Genomic DNA, 19,148 nt, shown 5'->3' on the forward strand with positions numbered 1-19,148 from the left:
AGCAGATTTACATTTTTTTTCCTACCAAATTTTTTCCAAAATATACTTTTTATATATAAGGGCCCCATTTGATGTTGAGAGTAGATTTCTGTCGATAATAACAAGGTTGTAAATTGTAACAGAATGGTAAATTTGTTCGTCTAATATTAAAATATGGACTACAACTATGTTTTTCCCCGGTAATATATATGTAAATACTATGAGAAGTTCCCTTTTAACGTTTAGCAACTCAAAATTGACATTGACATTGATTACTTTATAAATCGGAGAACAATATTTTACTAAACGGGCCGCTAATATAATAACCGTTCAGAAATTGAGCTTATTATTTGATGAAAAAATAAATCAATTATTAGGCTATCCTTAAATAGTTAATATGTTTAAAACCTAACCTTAACCTAACCTAACCTAAGATTTTATGAACGTCATAATTAATAACGTACGTAGTTCCTCACGTATTGTGTTACACATCGTAATTTAATTTTGTATGTGTTATGTACAATTAACTGATTATTAAAATCCCTAACATTGTAGTTGACTACAACCGCATTAGGCATTGTTTTTTACGTACAAAGAACTATATCATTTTATCACTGTGAAATAAAGCTTTTAATGGGTCTAGATTAAAATTATGCTAAAACGTGATATTATCTCCAGTTTAAAATACTATAGCAATTATGATATATTTCACATATAGGTAAAATGTTTCATAATGTATACTAAATGTTTTAATATTACTGGTTCACCTTAGCCGATATAAAATAAAACCCTCTTTTTCCACAAATATTTATTTTGTTATTGACGCCACTCCCAAATCCTTTAAACTCATCTTCTTTACCCAACCGCTAGTCACTCAACATATCCACACTTTAGAGCACACAAGTGCTATGTCCATTTTTTTTTCAAAATCGTGATTTTGGTATCCCTGAATTCATGATGAAAAATTGAATCGAATAAACCAAAAATCACGATTAAAAAAAAAATGAACGTAGCACTTGTGTGCTCTAAGGTATCGATATCTTGACATTTTTATTTCAGATGCTTCCGTTTTTTTTATCTTTTGCATTCAATACCCTTTAGTTCCACAAACTAACAAACTTAAGTCTAGTGGAAAACATAACTATATTCTTAATTTTTTAGTTATCGCAATTGAGCGAAAAATCCAAAAAATAAAAAGATCATTACATATGATCAAAGTATTTTTAATTTAGTTTTTTTTAGTTCCTATAATTATATAAATTTTTAATATAGTACTCATACAACAAACTGTATACTAAATTACAAATAAATAATAATTTTGATTACAAATTTGTAAATACAGGGTGATCATTTTATTGTGAACTACTCAATATCTCATAGGGGTTTATAAGGAAATATATTTTTTTCCATTATGTTTCTATTCAATGTGATTTCAATTTTTCACAATTTATTTTGTTTTTACCCTCCTTCCAACTTAGTTTTTTTTGTTAGCAGCTTTTGAAACTTAAAAGGTGACGCATATATTTCATTAATTTTTTTAATTAAGAAAAATGTGCTAAAAATGTTGACTGGTCAATAACTAGTTTTGGATAGCTATTTTTGAAGTTTCAAGTTTATGCAGGAGGAAAGGTGGGGTGTTATATTTTTATCTGCGCAATCTTCCCAACCGCACTTCCCCTTCCATCCTAACTTCTATGCTCTTTTGACTTTAAAAATAGTTTTTCAAAACTGTTTATCGACCAGTCATAATTTGTATTACTTTATTCTCAATTAAAAAAGTTAATACAATGTAAGCGTTACCATTTAAGTTTTCAAAGTTGCTATTAAAAAAACTAAGTTGGGATAGGAGAAAATACAAAAAAAATTGAGTTTCTTTTTAAACCCAATGAAGTATATATATATATATATATATATATATATATATATATATATATATATATATATATATATATAATAAATATTTTATAGAAACCGGCAATTTTTTGAGGGGTTCCCGGTTTTGGTGGGAAAAGGGATGAAGGAATTAAACTTTTCAACTTTTGATCAAACAAAGTACCAATCGTATACGATTTCGGATCTATAGAAGTACTATTGAAGTAAATCGTGTTTACAGAAACAAAAAAACACACATTATTATTAAACCAATACCTTCTCAGCTCTGCATAAAAGCATAACAAATTTTAGGTAGAGTCCGACTATTTTCGGTAAATTAATGGCATATTTTACTCGATTTAGAGAGGAATTTTTTCAACTCTGATCCATCGATTATTAATTAAATGATGATTTCTGACCAATAAAACATACTAAATAAAAACCATTAATAACACCTATTCGATGTCGCACCCAAGTAAAAACAAGTTTAAAATTGACGCGTATGCCGTGTTTACAAGTAATGTAAAAAATAAGAAGAAGTTACATACTACTCCTCAAGGCAAGTGAATGGCCTTGTTTTGATTGTTGGAGAACAATTTTTTTACTAAGCGGGCCGCTAATTTTAGAACCGTTCAGAAATAGAGCTTATACCACCGTGCGTTAGCGACGTCACCATAATATACACAACAGAATAGTTTGTACTAGTGATCGTTAAAACTCTAAAATGTATGATCAGTACTTACGGGAATATTTTTTTAACGTTAATCGTGTGCAAGCAAAATCATATTCAAAAACAAATTTATAAAAGCGTGTTTGACAGTTTTTAAATTGTCAAACTCATACAAATTATTAAAGAAGGTAAAAAAATAATAAAAAAATCGTTCATTATTTCGCAGCGTACAGTGTGTTAAAACGGATGAGAAATTTTCCATCTTGCATACAAAAATGCATTATTAGATATATTCACGATATCACAGAAATCGTTTCGAAGAATCAAAACATAGTAATGTAACATTATAGAGGGGGGAGGGGTGTTGAATATTCGATAAAATTGTAATAATCATTTTTCAATTTCTATACACAGTGTGTGTATGCAAATGCTGCGCAAATACCTTTAACATATTATAATTTGTGCGTAAACCTTAGTTAGCTTTTAAATAATAATAATAATAATGTATGGAAATGATGTAAGGTTTCCCCGACCAGCCCTCCGACCAATCATTAACCAGCAATACCTTTCAGCAGCAGCACTATCAACTGATGTTATCAACTATCTCAGATGACCCGATGAACCATGACATTCATACAAAAATAATATACAAATATATATATTTAAAATACTATTCACAATTTATAATGAATTATTATTATATTAATTTGGCAATAAAATAGTAGAATAATAATATTGATTGATTATATGTACATCGTGTTTATTACGATTCATGGAGCGCAACAACAAAAAAGCAATAAAAAAAAATTATACTGGACGATTGCGTAATGTAAAATAATAACGTCAGTCCAATTACCTATTATAAAGTTTTTCTAGAATTTTTTCGAGTGCGCAAAATCGAATTAGTTGTTCGATAAAGCTCGTTAAAAACGTTACCCAGCAGACTGGAAGTGCATCTATTCGGGGTCATTGTAGGGCAGATCACATACAATGTAAAAATAAAACACTAAATTCAGCCGTGAATTAACATAATATTATAATATAATTCATAATCGATATATACAAGCGTATATATTTGTTTGGGATCAGTGGTAAAACTATTACAAAGCTCAAAAAAAAAAAAATGTGCATTACAAGAAGCTGTCAAACCAGTTTAAAAGAGCGATAATGTTAGCATATAAATTTGTACGGGAAAAAAAGTATTAAATAAAAACTTAGGACAAATTTAAGTAGCCCAAAACCAACAAGTAAAACGACAAACTAATAACTCGTTACCAGATTCGACAGTTATTAATTTTGATTAAACGGTTAAATGTATATTACTATTATTAATTTAAATCTAGTTTTTCATCAACATAAAAAAAAATATGCATAATATAAGGAAACTATAAAATAAACATTATATTTTAATTAGAATATAATATCGCCAGAAGTATTTTATTTTTTTAGTTAGAGTCCATAAATTAAAAAATGATAGGCCAAATTATTTTATTATAATTATATACATTCTGATAGAGTACTTTCTTTTTAGTGAACAAAAAACGGTATCACTATAAATTTTAAATTTAGAGTAAAGTATATTATGGTACAATAGTAAAGAACAAGAATTACATTTAGACGTATATGATATTCATATGAAGGGGAAAAAAACAAGCAAGACAATTTTTTAATTTTGTCATTCTGTTGATATAATATTCTTTTAGATACGAAACGAATCTGGTCTTTATTTTTAAACATCATTAACAGCTGGTATGGCATTCACTTAAGGAAAATTACTTAAGTAAATTTAACGAATTTATATGATAAATGGAAATCGGTAAAAATGAAATTTGTGAACTTTAGGTATATTGATCAATAAAAACCTACTGAGCAGCAATAAAACTGAAATGCACTACACGGAGTAGTTGACCTTTGAATTAATGTCCATAATAGTACGATAATTATAATGTGTTAACTATTAAAGTGAATGCTATTACTCGTAGATAAGGATTATTAAAAAATATCTTATTCATAATATGTATTAAAGAGACATTTGGCGTTGTTTAAATTTAAATCTACTTAATTATTGCAAACTGTTTAAAGCCCAATTATAATATATTAATCAGGGTTTTGTCGACCTCCTATTATCTCATAACAAGTACATCGCATTTCCTATGTTCATTATATTATACTCATAAATCATCAAAAGCGTGTTATATAGGTAAATGAAAAATGATTTATTGGAACGGATGCAATGCTGTATACATTGTAAACCTATAAAATCTATAACTGGCTAAAACGGGTACGACTTTCAATTACTGATTTTATTTATACAACAATAGCGCCTTTCTTATTCTTGGTACGTGATTTATAAGTTTTAATGATAAGGGAAAAAATGAAGCGTAATCTATTAAACATAATATTATTACTTATCTAAAATGCACTGGGCAACGAAAATTTTTCAAAGAAAAATTCTACCTGGATAATAAAATCCAATTAACTATGTGCACAGTTTTGCATTTACCTATCTACTGCGTTGTTCGTATCGCTCAATCGGCACTTTTTAAATGTTAAAACTACCTACTTAGTTTGCCAATTATTAAACAGCACCAACTAATTATAATTAGACGATTTACAAGCAAAAATAGAACGCATATTTAATGAATGTTTTAAGAACATACACTTACCTACCTATAGTTTAGATTGCAAAATTTGCGCACTTGATTTAGTTTTTTAAACATCAGTTTATTATCAGTCAACACCGACAACTGAGATTTCGATAAGTTTTTTATGTTTATTTGATATACCTCCGTAATGTTTAAATTATCTTACTTACAAAATATATAATATATATTAAATTGCTAAAACTTTTTTTACAACGTCAACAAGCCTGGTGGGTAATTATTAAGGTAATTGTAAACGAATACGGCAAATGTACGAGTAAATGTGGGATTTTATTTACTAAGTGCTTTTAATTAAGTACGCCATACAATTATGCAATAAAACAACCGCTTTTTTCAAATACTGCTTGTATTTTGCCCTTTACAAATAAATTAAAAATTGTCGAATATTTTATTTTTAAAAATTGCCTTGACTTTTCTCAGTTTATTTACAACTTAACCCAACTGACTATATATTTTCTAAAACTTCAATATTTTTTTCCTGGAAAATTACAACTGCAATCTGTGTTAACTTAAGGACAAGTGCTATTTATTATAGAAAAAAAATGTTAAACAATATTTTTTCAAAAAAAATGTCTAGGAAGCACTTTAAACAAGCCAACTTATTAAGATACAAATTTTTATATAATGTATTTGTCAATACATGTTATGTCACATTTTTATTACAAATTGAGTTTCAATAAATGCGACTGATTAATTAAACGGATTTCAATTTTTGTATTTTTATTGAAAAACTAACATTTTTTCTAAGAGGGCTAGAGGCTATTGTTTTATTATATTTATGCATAATATAAAAACTATAATCAAGTAAATCATATAACAGTATTAATATTAGTCAACAGTACAATGTAACAGTATATTAAAAAAACAAATTAACCTTTTAGCCTTCATAAAAGATACGATAAGCTGAAAAATATTTGAAACCCGTTTGGTAGACATTCTGGAAATTGACTTCGGTGTTTTTAATATTTATTTATACGACATTATGCTCTTTCCGTTTTCTTTGGAAAATAGTATTATTATGTTATGGGTACTTTTTAATAAACAAAGCTTACATTGAAGAAATGATTACCATAAATCACAAATATAAATAAGGCTTTCTGACGAATTGTAGTATTTCAAAATGGGGATCATGTACGCCATACCTGACTGAATTTAGTAAAAACCAAAATAAAAACAATTAACTAAAAAAAACATCAAGTCAGTGATACATAGGGTCAACAGTCAAGCGGTTACAGTCAATGATACTGCAATTATTTAACTTACACTACTTTTGTAATAGTGTTCATGTAGTATGTGCACGTGTAACTAGCCTATTATAGACCCACTCATCAACACATCGCCTTAAGTATAATTATCAGAGTTTAGTGTACAACTGTTCATTCACCGGACCGGCATACACATTTTTACAGCGTATCGCCACAAAAAGTTACTTCAAACACACTCAAGAGTACTTGACCATTTGTTTGTAATCAACTTTATAAGAATACATACATATATATATATATATATACTTTGTGAATGTGGCGCGTTTGTGATTTGAGTACAATCGAAAATGGGGACAAAAACATGGGTCCACAACTTGACTTGAAATTATAAAAAAAAACCTTATTCATTCAAATAATTCGTCTGGCTGATGATATTAAAATAACCTTACAGTATTAATTAATAATACTAATATACTATTTTTTAGATATATTCATGTGTTGAAAATTATTATTATGGTCGTTTTCTCGGCGGTTGAAATTTGGACTTCAGAAATCCGTACATTACATTTCGTTGAAAACACATATCAACTTTTTGCGGGTGATTTAACAGGACATTGAAAAAAATGAACCTTGTAACCAATGAGAACTAAACACACCTAGACGCTCGTCAATTAAAAGGTTCTTAATCTAAATTACTACACAACATAACCTACTACAAAGTATAAGCTAAAGATAAAATGTACACAAATTTTAAGTGAATTTTTTTACCTTATCAAAAAGCATACGTCAGTACATCATTCCACAATTGACTTAGGTACTTAGATTTTTATACGAATAAATAAATGATTAATCTTTTTTTTTTAAATAAAAAAAAATTAAATTAAAGAACTCTATTAAAATGTTCAAAAATATTTCTTTATACTGTTAACTTAGGCACTATTTAAATAACAAAATAAAAATAACAAATAATGATTGCAAATCAATTTTTATTTAAGCGACCTCAATAAAAAAATGTTTTATTAATTTTGTATTTGTAACTATTTTGTTTTATTTATCTTAAAACTTTAAATAAACCTAAACCTTATTTATTTAAATTAAAGCTATAAACTTTATTAAGTCATTTCAGTATTTCAGTTTAGTTTTACCATTAATTATAAATACTTTTTTTATTTTATTATAATCAATAGTTTTATTATCGAACGCCTTGATATGGAGCTGTATAATCGTATACAATATTATTACACTCATGAACCTGTTACATATGTGCTATTAAATTGCCTATGGATAACGCCGTTGAATAAAATTATTTGGCTCCACACAAAATAGTAAACAGTCGTTTGAAATATTAATTTATCAGCAATTAAAAAAAAAACATATTTTTCAAATCGTTTAACTCATTACAAACAGTATCGTCGTTACAAAAAACATATTAATATTACATGATTTAAGAAAACATATTAATATTATATGATTTAAGAGATCTTTAAAAAAAAAAACCATTACTTTCCCCCAAAGTGCGAAGGAGTGTTAGTAGTAATTGAAATAAGAAATTTTAACTGAAAATACATACAAACAACCTTATCATTTTTTTTCTTGAAAAAAAATCGGTAGACGTTTAAACAGTTTTAATACATTTACAAAAATTAAATGAAATTATGGGTAAGGTATAGTTTAATGAGTGTATAATTTGTTTTTAATAAAATTTGCTGTTTCTACAACGTTGTTATACAAACAGAATAAAATAGTTTTTGTTTTTAACATACAATTCACAGATAACATTGAATTTGAATCCTTACATCAAATTCCACAATTGCATACGTATAATGTGCATTAGTATTCAACGACACAATTCAGTGTACATCAATACGGCGTCCGTAGTCATTGGAGTAAACGACACTCCACTCAGACAATATTGTGACAATATTGAAGAAAAAAAACAATAACGAGAGCACATTCAAAAAAATTGTGCAGTTAATGTATAAATTAAAAAAAATCCAAAACGCCAAATAACGTCCATAAACAAACAAATCATTACCTGACTATATAATTGATACACATGACGCTTTCCGGCTTTTGTCCTTTGTGGTCGTTTAGAATAGTCGCTTGTGTTACGACCCAAGCGTAACCACCTCCTTTGGCCAAAAACCGGTACTTATTCGTTTCGACTTGACCTTTTTGAAATACTACAACGCAAACAACATGCTTGTCATTAATTTCAAGTAATATAAAATCGAATAAAAAATGTAACTTACAAATTTTAAAACTTTTTTCTACAGAATTACAATCTTGGGCGTGATAATAATCAAAAACCGATTTTGACACCAACGATTCCGGTTCGTATCCCAAATATTTTGTTATTCTGAAAATTGAAAAAGAATTGACAGGTTAATTTACTATTACTTTAATTTCAGTTACTATGTTTAGTCTACACATTACATTACGAGTATATAAAATACAATAATTTAAAACAAATATCCCAAACATCGATGTAAAAAATAATAATATTGCAAACATATATTTATACCTCAATATTTTAGTTTTCATTTATTTACTTTTCAACAAGTTTAAAATCGGTAGTACGGGACAAGGTAATTTTGAGTAATTGAAACCTGGGCATTTTTTATTTAAATAACAAATTCTTGTAGTGAGTATTCAATTGAATGAATACCTTGTATTACTTAATCAAAGTACTTTTTTATTAAGCGCTTAAGTTTTTTGAAATAAATTTATATTTACTATATTATAAAATCATTGTCTGTGCTCTACCATGACCCTTTTTTTTAATATTTCAACCAGTTAATGAATAATTAATTAACTAAGAAAGGACTTTTAAATTATATAGTGTCGGTTGTATTAATTATATCGAACAAATACGGATGCTGGAGCACAGATAATTTTGTCATATTATAAAATATGTATGAATTTCTTTCCTTAACTATGTAAGAAGCCTAAGAAAAATTAATCCGCGTAATACTGTTTTGAAGGGGAAGAAAATTGTAATTTACCCTATAGAAATGACTGTGATAATCTGACAAACAAAAATGACAACCAACGAAGTATCCTCATTAGTGTATTAATAGGTATACATTATAGTTTAAACTCTAAATTAAAATTTTTCGAAAAATTGCCTATTCTTTACTCCTTAGAAATGGCCTGTGTAGCGTCCTCTTAAAGAAATGAATGACTTACACGTCATCAGCGATTAGATATTTCATATCCAACGAATGTTTGCTGAAAAATATTCTGCTTTGTTTATACAACGGAATCTCTATATTTGATGGATGTGGAATAGGCTCGGCGATAGATACAAATATTTGGGAAGGTTCATCGCTAACAGACGTTTCATGTTGCTCATCCTCGTTATTAGATTTGTTGTCGGAATCGGTTTTCTTGTCCGATTCGTAGTCCGAGTCCGATTCATCGTTCGATATTATAGCTTTCCGTTTGGCACTTGAATTCATTACAGAATGTCCTGTGAAATGCAGCACCTGAAAATTAAAACTGTAATTTTAATATCGTTGGGCTTATTTGCGTTTTATTCTTAGAAACATAATTGCAAATATACAATTTTACAGACCCACACTTAATGCGATAACGTTTCAATCATTAATCATATATATGCTAACAATTTTTAGACAACTTCCAATTTATTATAAATTATAATTAAATTATTAAACAAAATTTTGGGTTTTAACAAGAACTTATTTTTGTTATCGGGTATTAATTATTATACACGAGAAAAGTAGGTCAACTTTAACGGAAATACGTAAACAATCACTAATTTGTATTTTTCAATTACAAATAGTACAGAGGAGATATCTTTATTTTCAATTAAGATAAATGCAATTGTATAAATGTTGTATTTTTTAATTTTCAGTGAAAATTATTGTTGTTATTAAAAGTGATAAAAACAAATGCCACGAAACGAATCTGTAGGTAGTAAGATTTAAGTGTTAATAATAATCGTTATAAAGATATAATTTTAATTTTTAAATAATTTGTGTTTAATTATATAATTTGTTAAAAACAAATCCATTGTAATACACATTAGATTTGTTTTTAACGCATTCTTGCAAAGTGACTATACGTAGTAGACTTATGATGATAACCCTGCATCAATAACTATTTTAAAATTTTAATTGAAGTGATGTAAACCAAAAAATATAAATAACTTTTACACGAAATTTTTTTTTTATAATTTTTCAAAGTATTTTTATGCGTGATGTTCATTAATTTCCTTCAATGTCTTTTTAAAAAACATAAGATACGAGTATATTACATTATACATGTTGAAAAATCTATCTTATAAACATTTTAAGGGATGAAAACAGCATATAACTGTTTAGCTATTTCTTTTTGATTATTGCACAATTGTACGTATGCAATTGAAAAGGTGATTATTAGATCATTATCTAATAGACCCACGATATTAGATAATTTTACCAGAAACAATAATAAATTTAACAGATATTATTTACTCAACAACTAAAGATGGAAACGAGACTAACGTGTTTATACGATTAGTGTGATAGACCACATTCCTGAATGGCTTACATGATTGGAACCCTATTATTATTGAATTAACGTCAAATTGAGTAGGAAACTTGTAAAAGTAGTTGAAGAATTTATAAATAAATATTTTCGTTATACGAGTCCTATTGCCAAGAAAAGTACTTGAATACAATCAACACAAGAAGGAAACTCTATAAAAAAAAAAAAAAACCAAAAATCAATTTTTAATTTAAATTTCGATCTAAAAAAGTATAACGGTGCTTGGCGGGTTTAATGTCACAGAAAATGAGCATAAACAATTTTTCAACGTTAAACCCAAAACATATTGATAAATTTATCATCAACTAATTGATTGTGCAAACGGAGTAAACAACCATCAAACTTGTTTTCATTGTATTATTAATATTGATTGACCTAGAAACCCACATGTTTGAGATTAATTTTAATTTTAAACAAGGATAGGTACTGGCGTTCATTATTTTCAGAGTCTACAAGCAGTTGTCTACATAAATAATTAATTAAGATGATACATATTCCTTAGAGCAACAGGTAAATACATGGATATACCATGTCTTTAAGAAACTGTAATAGGTATGGTAATTTCTTAAATATATCTTTATGATTTTTAGAGATATTTATGAACTATTGAAGTTCTCTTCTTAGCAAGAGAATAATATTTGTACAATACAATACAAATGTGTACAAGTATAACAACACAAACAAATATATTAAAAATCGAATTAATATGTTTAAACTCTTTGAGGTAAAAAAACAATAATTTATTAAATTTAGTCTCAGATGTATTACAAAACGTTTCCTTAAAATCTGTAAAAACATGTGGTGAAAATTCAGCATTACTTCCGGTATAACGTGGTAGATAAGCTCAGGTATAGTAGGAGGTTGTTTGTCCGTTATCAGTTTGTTTTGAGCGCTGATGATAATCTATATTGCAACCAAAATACGCGTATACACTAAACATTAAAGTGTATTATTTTTATGGTTTTTTGATATTTTATTATTGATTTCAGTATAATCACAAGTGATACTCAGATTTTTCTAGTCAAAAATGAATACGATTACATTTTTTAAGTATTTTTCATAGTTAACATTGATTTTCTTTTAAAACATATTCAAACGAAAAATGCACAGCCGACCAACGTTCAACAAACTCATATTAATACACATAACACATGTTGTATGGTGTTTAAAACTAAATCTTGGATTTTTCTATTATCAGACTATTTATGAACTTTGATATAAATGATAAAACCGTTTTCTTATGGACCAATTAAACTTTTTTTATCAATGAACCTTTAACCACGGAATTTTTTAAAGACGAATTTTTTACAGTGTTCACAAAAGCAACACACAATTAGGGCAAATTTACTTTTATGTTCAAAAAATGTTGTTTCTCTAATTATCTACAGAATTCGTTTTCAAATTTTAATTATAAAAATTTCGATGGGAAAAACTCAGAAGGCATTTGTTTTACAATAGTATTCTGTTTTAATAATTTTTTCGTGTTTCACAATAATTTCCAGAAAAATTGTTTTGGAGTATGATTTGGTAAGGTAGCACTTACAATGTAAAGTAAAACCAAGGAAACAACATTAATCCTTTTCTCTTTAAATTCTCAAAAAGGATGACATTTTTTCATTGTTTTCCTTTGGTGAGCGCAGATTTTGACATTTTCTTCGAACATTTATAATTAACCTTATGTTTTAAAAATGGGCTCACTGACCTATAATTGTTTGGGGTATACTAAATTAAAATAATAATAAGTAAATATTAGATATTCAAAATTGTTATCTATCCCTAGAGTATAAATTATTTAGTAAACATAATTTGTAAAAGGTCCTCTCGTGTCTAATGTCGTTAATCAGTTAATCCAATCCTTCTATCTTTACATCTTAACCAACCAAACAAAATCATCCATGCACTGCATATCTCCAACTATAATCTAAATGATAATTTTACGAAAATTCACAATCACTCTGAGAACTTGAAACCTGTTATCGGGCTTGCGGATAAGCAATAAACCGTTTTTATATTTTCAGTTCGATAACCATCAAACAACCGAACGCCTACTAAGATCTATTTGGTCAGTCCCCCTCCATCACCCCTCGTGGGGGTTTTATTACAGTAGTGAAATCGTTTGACGATGGACCGTGGGCGTACGTGACGCGATCCGCGAATATACAGTAATAAAAAAAGAAAAAAATATGCACGTGCAATATATTATTATTATTAGGTACCTATATTAACACGGTGTCTGCTAAATAGCAATAGGTAATAACATCATCATACAACAAAAATCAGGTTACGTGCTAACGATTCTGTGTATTTGCGATTCCAAGACGTTTAGGCTAACGTGATACGTCACATGTACTTACTATATAATTAAGAACAAAGTTACTCAAGCTCGGAGTGAAATAATAATAATAATAATAATACAATTATGAAAAACATAAACCGGTTAAACAGGAATATTACTTATGAGGTCGGGCGGGATCATGATCGGAGAGATCAAATTTCGTAGAGATTTTTCACTATCCTATCGTGTACACCGTGTAAGTCCAATACAAAGAATAATGGTGCGGCCAATATTGCTGCCGTTTCACTCCACTAGGAACAAACGTAACGTCTAGTTTTGAAAAACAGGTTTCAAATAATATTGTAAACCATACGTTTTTAGAAAACTACAAACTATTACACATATTATACTGATCTCATAAGACCTCGTATAGAATAGCGTTATCTTTCGATGACGTCTCAAGGCACGTTTCAAAAAAAAATGCTATTATTATTATTTGTTAATTATTTTGAACTTTGATGTGAAGCTGAGAAAATATTGGTTTTACAATGATTTGTTTTTATTTTTACGCCCGAACGCACGACACAACTTTTTAACCAGCAGACCGATTCGTTCATGTAGAAAGTCTAAGTATAGATAAAAAAAATCATACGGTACTTAATAAATCTTGAGACACAGTTTTTTTTATAGAAGCCCCTATACACTTAAACTACACTATTATAAATATTTTTCTATTCTGTAGAATTATTTATACTATTTGCAAGTATTTAATTATTTTTATCAATAGTTTCGCATCGAAATACTTTGTTTAAATTTATTTCATCACTTTTAATTATAATAATTTCTGAAGACCTGCAATACAACCTCTCCTCCACTCCACTATGATTGCTTTTTTGTTTTTTATAGTTATATTTCATTCGACTGTGCACTTAAAATAAGTAACAAATTTAGTTATTTTGCTAGTTAGATATTGTATACAATAAATACTATATACTTTTATCTTCAGTGCAAATACTAAGTAACGAGAGAGTATCGTCATTAATAATGCCTTATCTTTAAAAAACCGGTAAAGAGCGAGTACAGCAAATGGGTAACAAACTAGATTATGTATAAGTTCTATGTAATGCCTATCTGAGGCAAATGTTCAAAGCCGCCAGTAGCATTTTCAAGTGGGAATTTCTACTTGGTTATCGACATTGGATAATTAAAAACAGCTTAATATAAGCTAGGCAAGTAGCAATCAAATACAGGTTATATATTAACTATGCTGAGGAGTTGAGAATTTTTAAATGTGTTTATCTTGTACAAACCTTATAAGTGGCCGATTTTAAATTGACGTTTCGACCCTTGCTGGTCAAAGTGCATTTCATTCGGATAAAAAACGACTTTTGTACTCCAATATCTTTGCTGGTCAGTATTTCTTTCAATTCAGATTGATCACAAAGGTGAGCAAATTCGTACACCGATTGTCCGATCAAGTCAATCTGAAATTTAAAAAAATAGAAATGGGTTAGGTTTGAAAAATTAAACAATTATTAAAATGCATTAGAAATTAAAAACAAAGAACATAATATTATACAATTTATCTTTTGTCCTCACTCTAATCAATCACCATTCTTATTATGTACTGTCTTATCTCTTATTAGCTGATTTTCTCTTTTTTTCCCTCTCCTTATTTTTGTGTCGATTTTTATGAAGTTGTGATGACAAAAATATACTATATACTTTTTTTTAAATATTAGTAGCTCGGTTTGAAAAAAAAATTATTGTTATTATGTATTGTAGTATTAGTCTTTTGTAAAATTTTGTTTTAATCAATCTCAATATTACATGAATACATACGAGTATATGGCCTACTTCAACTTCCTCCCCACCCCTATTTATCATTAGAGTACACTTTGGGTGTGAGCAGGGGAGAATAGTAAGATGACATAATTATTACCTGTGATAAGCCTAAGTAGCTGGAAACGTTATCAGAAATAAACACTATATCACCGTCTGATGTTGTAATCAACACAATCCCGTCAAGAGCTTTATTGCAAATTTCGCTTAAATTGAGCGGCGACTCGTTTTTCTCGATGATTTTGTCATCAATGTGCACTGCAAATTAAAAAAATAAAATCAATTAACCATTTTTATTTTTGCAATTATACGGTTGTCCCTTAAAACCGAGCAACGAATACAAATTATTCATGTAGTATGTAATGTTATAATGATCAGATATAGTTGGGACACGCACAACAATAATTTTACATTATACAGCTTCGGGGCTCCTTGACCCGCCAAGGTTAACCGGATTTCTCTAGTGTAATAATATTGTTATGATTATTTTTCATACTAAAACGCATTATTTTCTATTGTCTTGTACAATAAATACCGCTGTACAGCCAATTGGGAATACTCGAGATGTGTTAGTGAATATTATAATAATATCAGTTATATATTTTCGGCACATATACAAAGTAATATCCTAATAATCATTAATAATATTATAACGTTGTATTATATTGTGTAACGAAGTTTTTTGGAGGCGAAAACACTAATAGCTACTCATTATAATATCCCTACCACTTCAACTATTAAAAATATTACAAGGTTTTTTTCATGTGTGTTGAACGTCCTGTGTTCATAAAGATTTTAATTTGTTCATTTAAAACTTCAAATGAAAATAGTTTTTTTATTTTACTTACAAAAAGACTCGATTTATAACTGATACAGCTCAAAATTACAAGAAAAAAACAGACTTGTAAATTAACGTTTACGTTTTAAAATAAATGATGATTTAAAACTGCTATTATTTTTATAAAAGGAACACCTAATTTCATGTTGACAACAATTATTTTTACAATTTCAAGCATTGACAATAACTCGTTATAACTTGTTACAGTTTCAAGTAGTTTAAATTTAATAAGAATCAAAGATACCATGAATTTTATTTGATTCTAATACTAACTAATAAATGGAAAGCCAGTGGCAATTGTAAATTGTTAATGAGTATGAGCTTTAAATATAGTTTATTAAAATAGATGTACTTAATGATTTATTTGTACCACTTAATTACAAAAATATGATCACGTATGTATTCACAAACAATGCAGCATAATAATTAATGATGTAAAATCGGTTGTCGAACGACATTGTTTTACAGCTTTACAGTGTTCTGGGTTCAACACACGGTTTGTATAATTTTATCTGACGAATATGGAAAATAGCACGTGATAGCTTATATGAAGAGCCCATTAATCAGTAAAAACACATTGTTCATTGCATCGTTATCGTTTGCTTAGTCAACGACTCTTAATGATGAAAATGAAAAAAAAAACGGATTTTTATTCAATGGTTGAATATGAACACCACATCGTGCACATTGGCACAAAGTCAAGCCAACGCATTTAACACCACAACGGAAAGACAAACAAATCCGTATAATATCTACCCTAATAGTACGATTAATTATAAGCCAGAAAAATAATAATCCTCTTTTTCGTTCAAACTCAACACCTACAACCGCTCGTAAAAAGTTGTAAAATTATTTTAAAAAAACATTTACTCGAAGATAAGGCGTCAACGATTTTGAACGAAGCAATTGTCAATCGCATCACAGTCGCTTTGTCTAGTTGACTTATAACAGTCCCCGGCAACGGAAGGGCAGTCCCGAGGTCGGTGAATATCTCTGTCTCTTTGCTCCGCCTGGATCTGGCAGCATCTCGAGACTTTTCTTTACGCCTTTCAGAATTTCTGTAAAATACAAACAAAAAGTATTTAAAACTTAATACTTAATACTTCACTTGGTTTCAACAACCAAATTCTTAATCAATATATATATATATATATATTAAATTTAATAAGAAATTTAAAATGAAAATAATATATCGTCTTCTCCTTCACCTTATGCCATAGAAATGGAGTTATTTAAAAAAAGAAAAATATGAATTCTTAATTATTTTGTAATTTGCGCCCCCCAGCCAAATCCATTTTAAAACTCGATAAGAAGAGCCAAAAATAAATTTCAATATAATTATAAAAACATCGATTGAAATCACTCCAACTCAATTTAACGTCTACCCCCCCCCCCCCCCGGACCTGAATATATATGTATATGAAGTATTATTGAACTTTGCATTTGTTTGCAACAACTGACAAGTTGAACGAAAAGACACAACGAAAAGTATTACACGAAAACTCACAACGATTGATTTTTAAATATTGTTCTGAAAACGGCACAAGTTGTTTATACTCCGAAGGTTATACTATAAGAGAAAGGGTAAAAATTAATAAAACTACTTGACACCATTAGACTATAAATTATAGAAATACACTATTGTTTTATTTACCACTCCTTTAACTACAGCAACATAGATTCCGAATTTAACCTTAGACTTTGAGCAGTAAGTGTTGACTCTTTTGTTTTTAAAACACTAACTATGTACGTTTATTGTGTATGATTTAAAAAATGGCTAACCGTTGTAAAAAAATAAAATATGAACATTTTACTATTAACTATGTGAGACAATAGATAAAAAATCATTCATACTTATGTATGAACGAGTCCGAAAGAGTTTTGGAACTTTTTATAAAAATTTAATTTTAATAGTTATTTAAAAGTTTCTACAAATAAAAGTCTCATGGGAAAACTTGTTTGAAAGTTCTCAAAAATTTAAGTTTTTTAAGAACAGTTATTTAAATGTTATTAAAAATGGAAGTTACATAAGTCAAGTTTTTTAAATGTCCTCAAAAATATAATGTCTACGGAGACACATAAGTAAATACAATTCTGAAATAACATTTACAGGAACATTTATTAAAAAGTTTAAAATAATAAGTTATATTAAATAAATTTAACTTTTAAAAGTTTTAAACAACTTTTAAAAATAATTATTTAAGTTCCTATATAACTGTTATTTTATAACTTTTATTTTTGTAAGGGATCTTAGTAATATAAACGCTCCATAATAACATTTTTCCAAAAAAAAGTCCTACCGGATGTTTTTGATATACATGATAATTCTTAAATTTAAGCCTTGTTTAAAATACTTTTGTGCATGAACAAGTTTTGTAAAAAACGTAAGAAATTCTTTGTACTACTTTAATAAGTAATAAATTAAAAAGGTTTCTTCGTGACACGCTGAACAAATTATAAATACAAACAGCGCAACGTCAAATACTAATAAATGGCAATACAGATGATAGTACCTACAGCATGTAAGATATAATTGATCCAAAACACTCAAGACGGCCTATAATAAGAAATATCTATTTAAAAACAGTATAGATTAAAACACTTAAACTTAAATACGAGCGCACTTTCTATTCTAAAATTTTCCAATTTCTGATACACGACAAGCTCGGCTAGGTATCCTAACATCGGTGTCCATTATTACATTTGTTAATATATTAAACATGAGTACTACCATACAAATGAGCTATTTTCATAACACAGACAAAACAATTTTTTTTTTTTTGGTACGTAAGAATTTCCAGCTGGGTTAGATAGTATTTTTAGTGCTGATTTCAAATATATCATCAGATTTTTCCTAACAGCTCTTCTTTTCGCCGCTCTCGATAAGGCAACGCGGCGAACGGCGGACGGTACCTGCCGCGGGTAGACATGCGCGTCGCTGGGTGCTAAATCGGCGATTTTAAAACGTCTGTAACTTCTAAACTAAGTGCGATAGGCGCAAAATATTTGCAGATTCGCAATCTGCATAAAAAGTATTATCTATTCGAGAAAAAAAACATTTTAAGAAAAAAGGTGTTTTGTAGAGTAAATTTATACCGGTTAGGTCATCATATTTAGGCACTTTTTGAGATTTAGCGTACCTATATCTCAAAAAGTAGAGCTGATAGGAAAAATCTGATGACATATTTGAAATCAGCACTTAAATACTATCAAAACCAGCAGGAAAATCTTACGCACCAAAATGTGTGTAGGC

At 28.3% G+C, this 19,148-nt stretch overlaps 1 protein-coding gene across 2 annotated transcripts in view; it reads right to left on the reverse strand.

Annotated features, from left to right (window-relative positions):
* The window catches only part of LOC126833267 (protein similar-like), a 43,754-nt gene that overhangs the window by 15,149 nt on the left and 9,457 nt on the right, over positions 1-19,148 (reverse strand). For both annotated transcript variants that reach the window (XM_050564499.1, XM_050564498.1), the window contains exons 2-7: positions 16,766-16,953; positions 15,158-15,315; positions 14,526-14,699; positions 9,579-9,877; positions 8,642-8,748; positions 8,425-8,572 (exon numbers count right to left, since the gene is read on the reverse strand). In XM_050564499.1, the coding sequence (XP_050420456.1) occupies positions 8,425-8,572; positions 8,642-8,748; positions 9,579-9,877; positions 14,526-14,699; positions 15,158-15,315; positions 16,766-16,953 (1,074 nt within the window). The remainder of the gene's footprint in view (positions 1-8,424; positions 8,573-8,641; positions 8,749-9,578; positions 9,878-14,525; positions 14,700-15,157; positions 15,316-16,765; positions 16,954-19,148) is intronic.

Source organism: Adelges cooleyi, unplaced genomic scaffold (genome assembly GCF_023614345.1).
Source record: "Adelges cooleyi isolate 19-005CV unplaced genomic scaffold, UGA_ACOO_1.1 ACOO_flye_CR_arks_rails_tigmint_CR_PRNA_2, whole genome shotgun sequence".
NCBI classification, from domain to species: domain Eukaryota; kingdom Metazoa; phylum Arthropoda; class Insecta; order Hemiptera; family Adelgidae; genus Adelges; species Adelges cooleyi.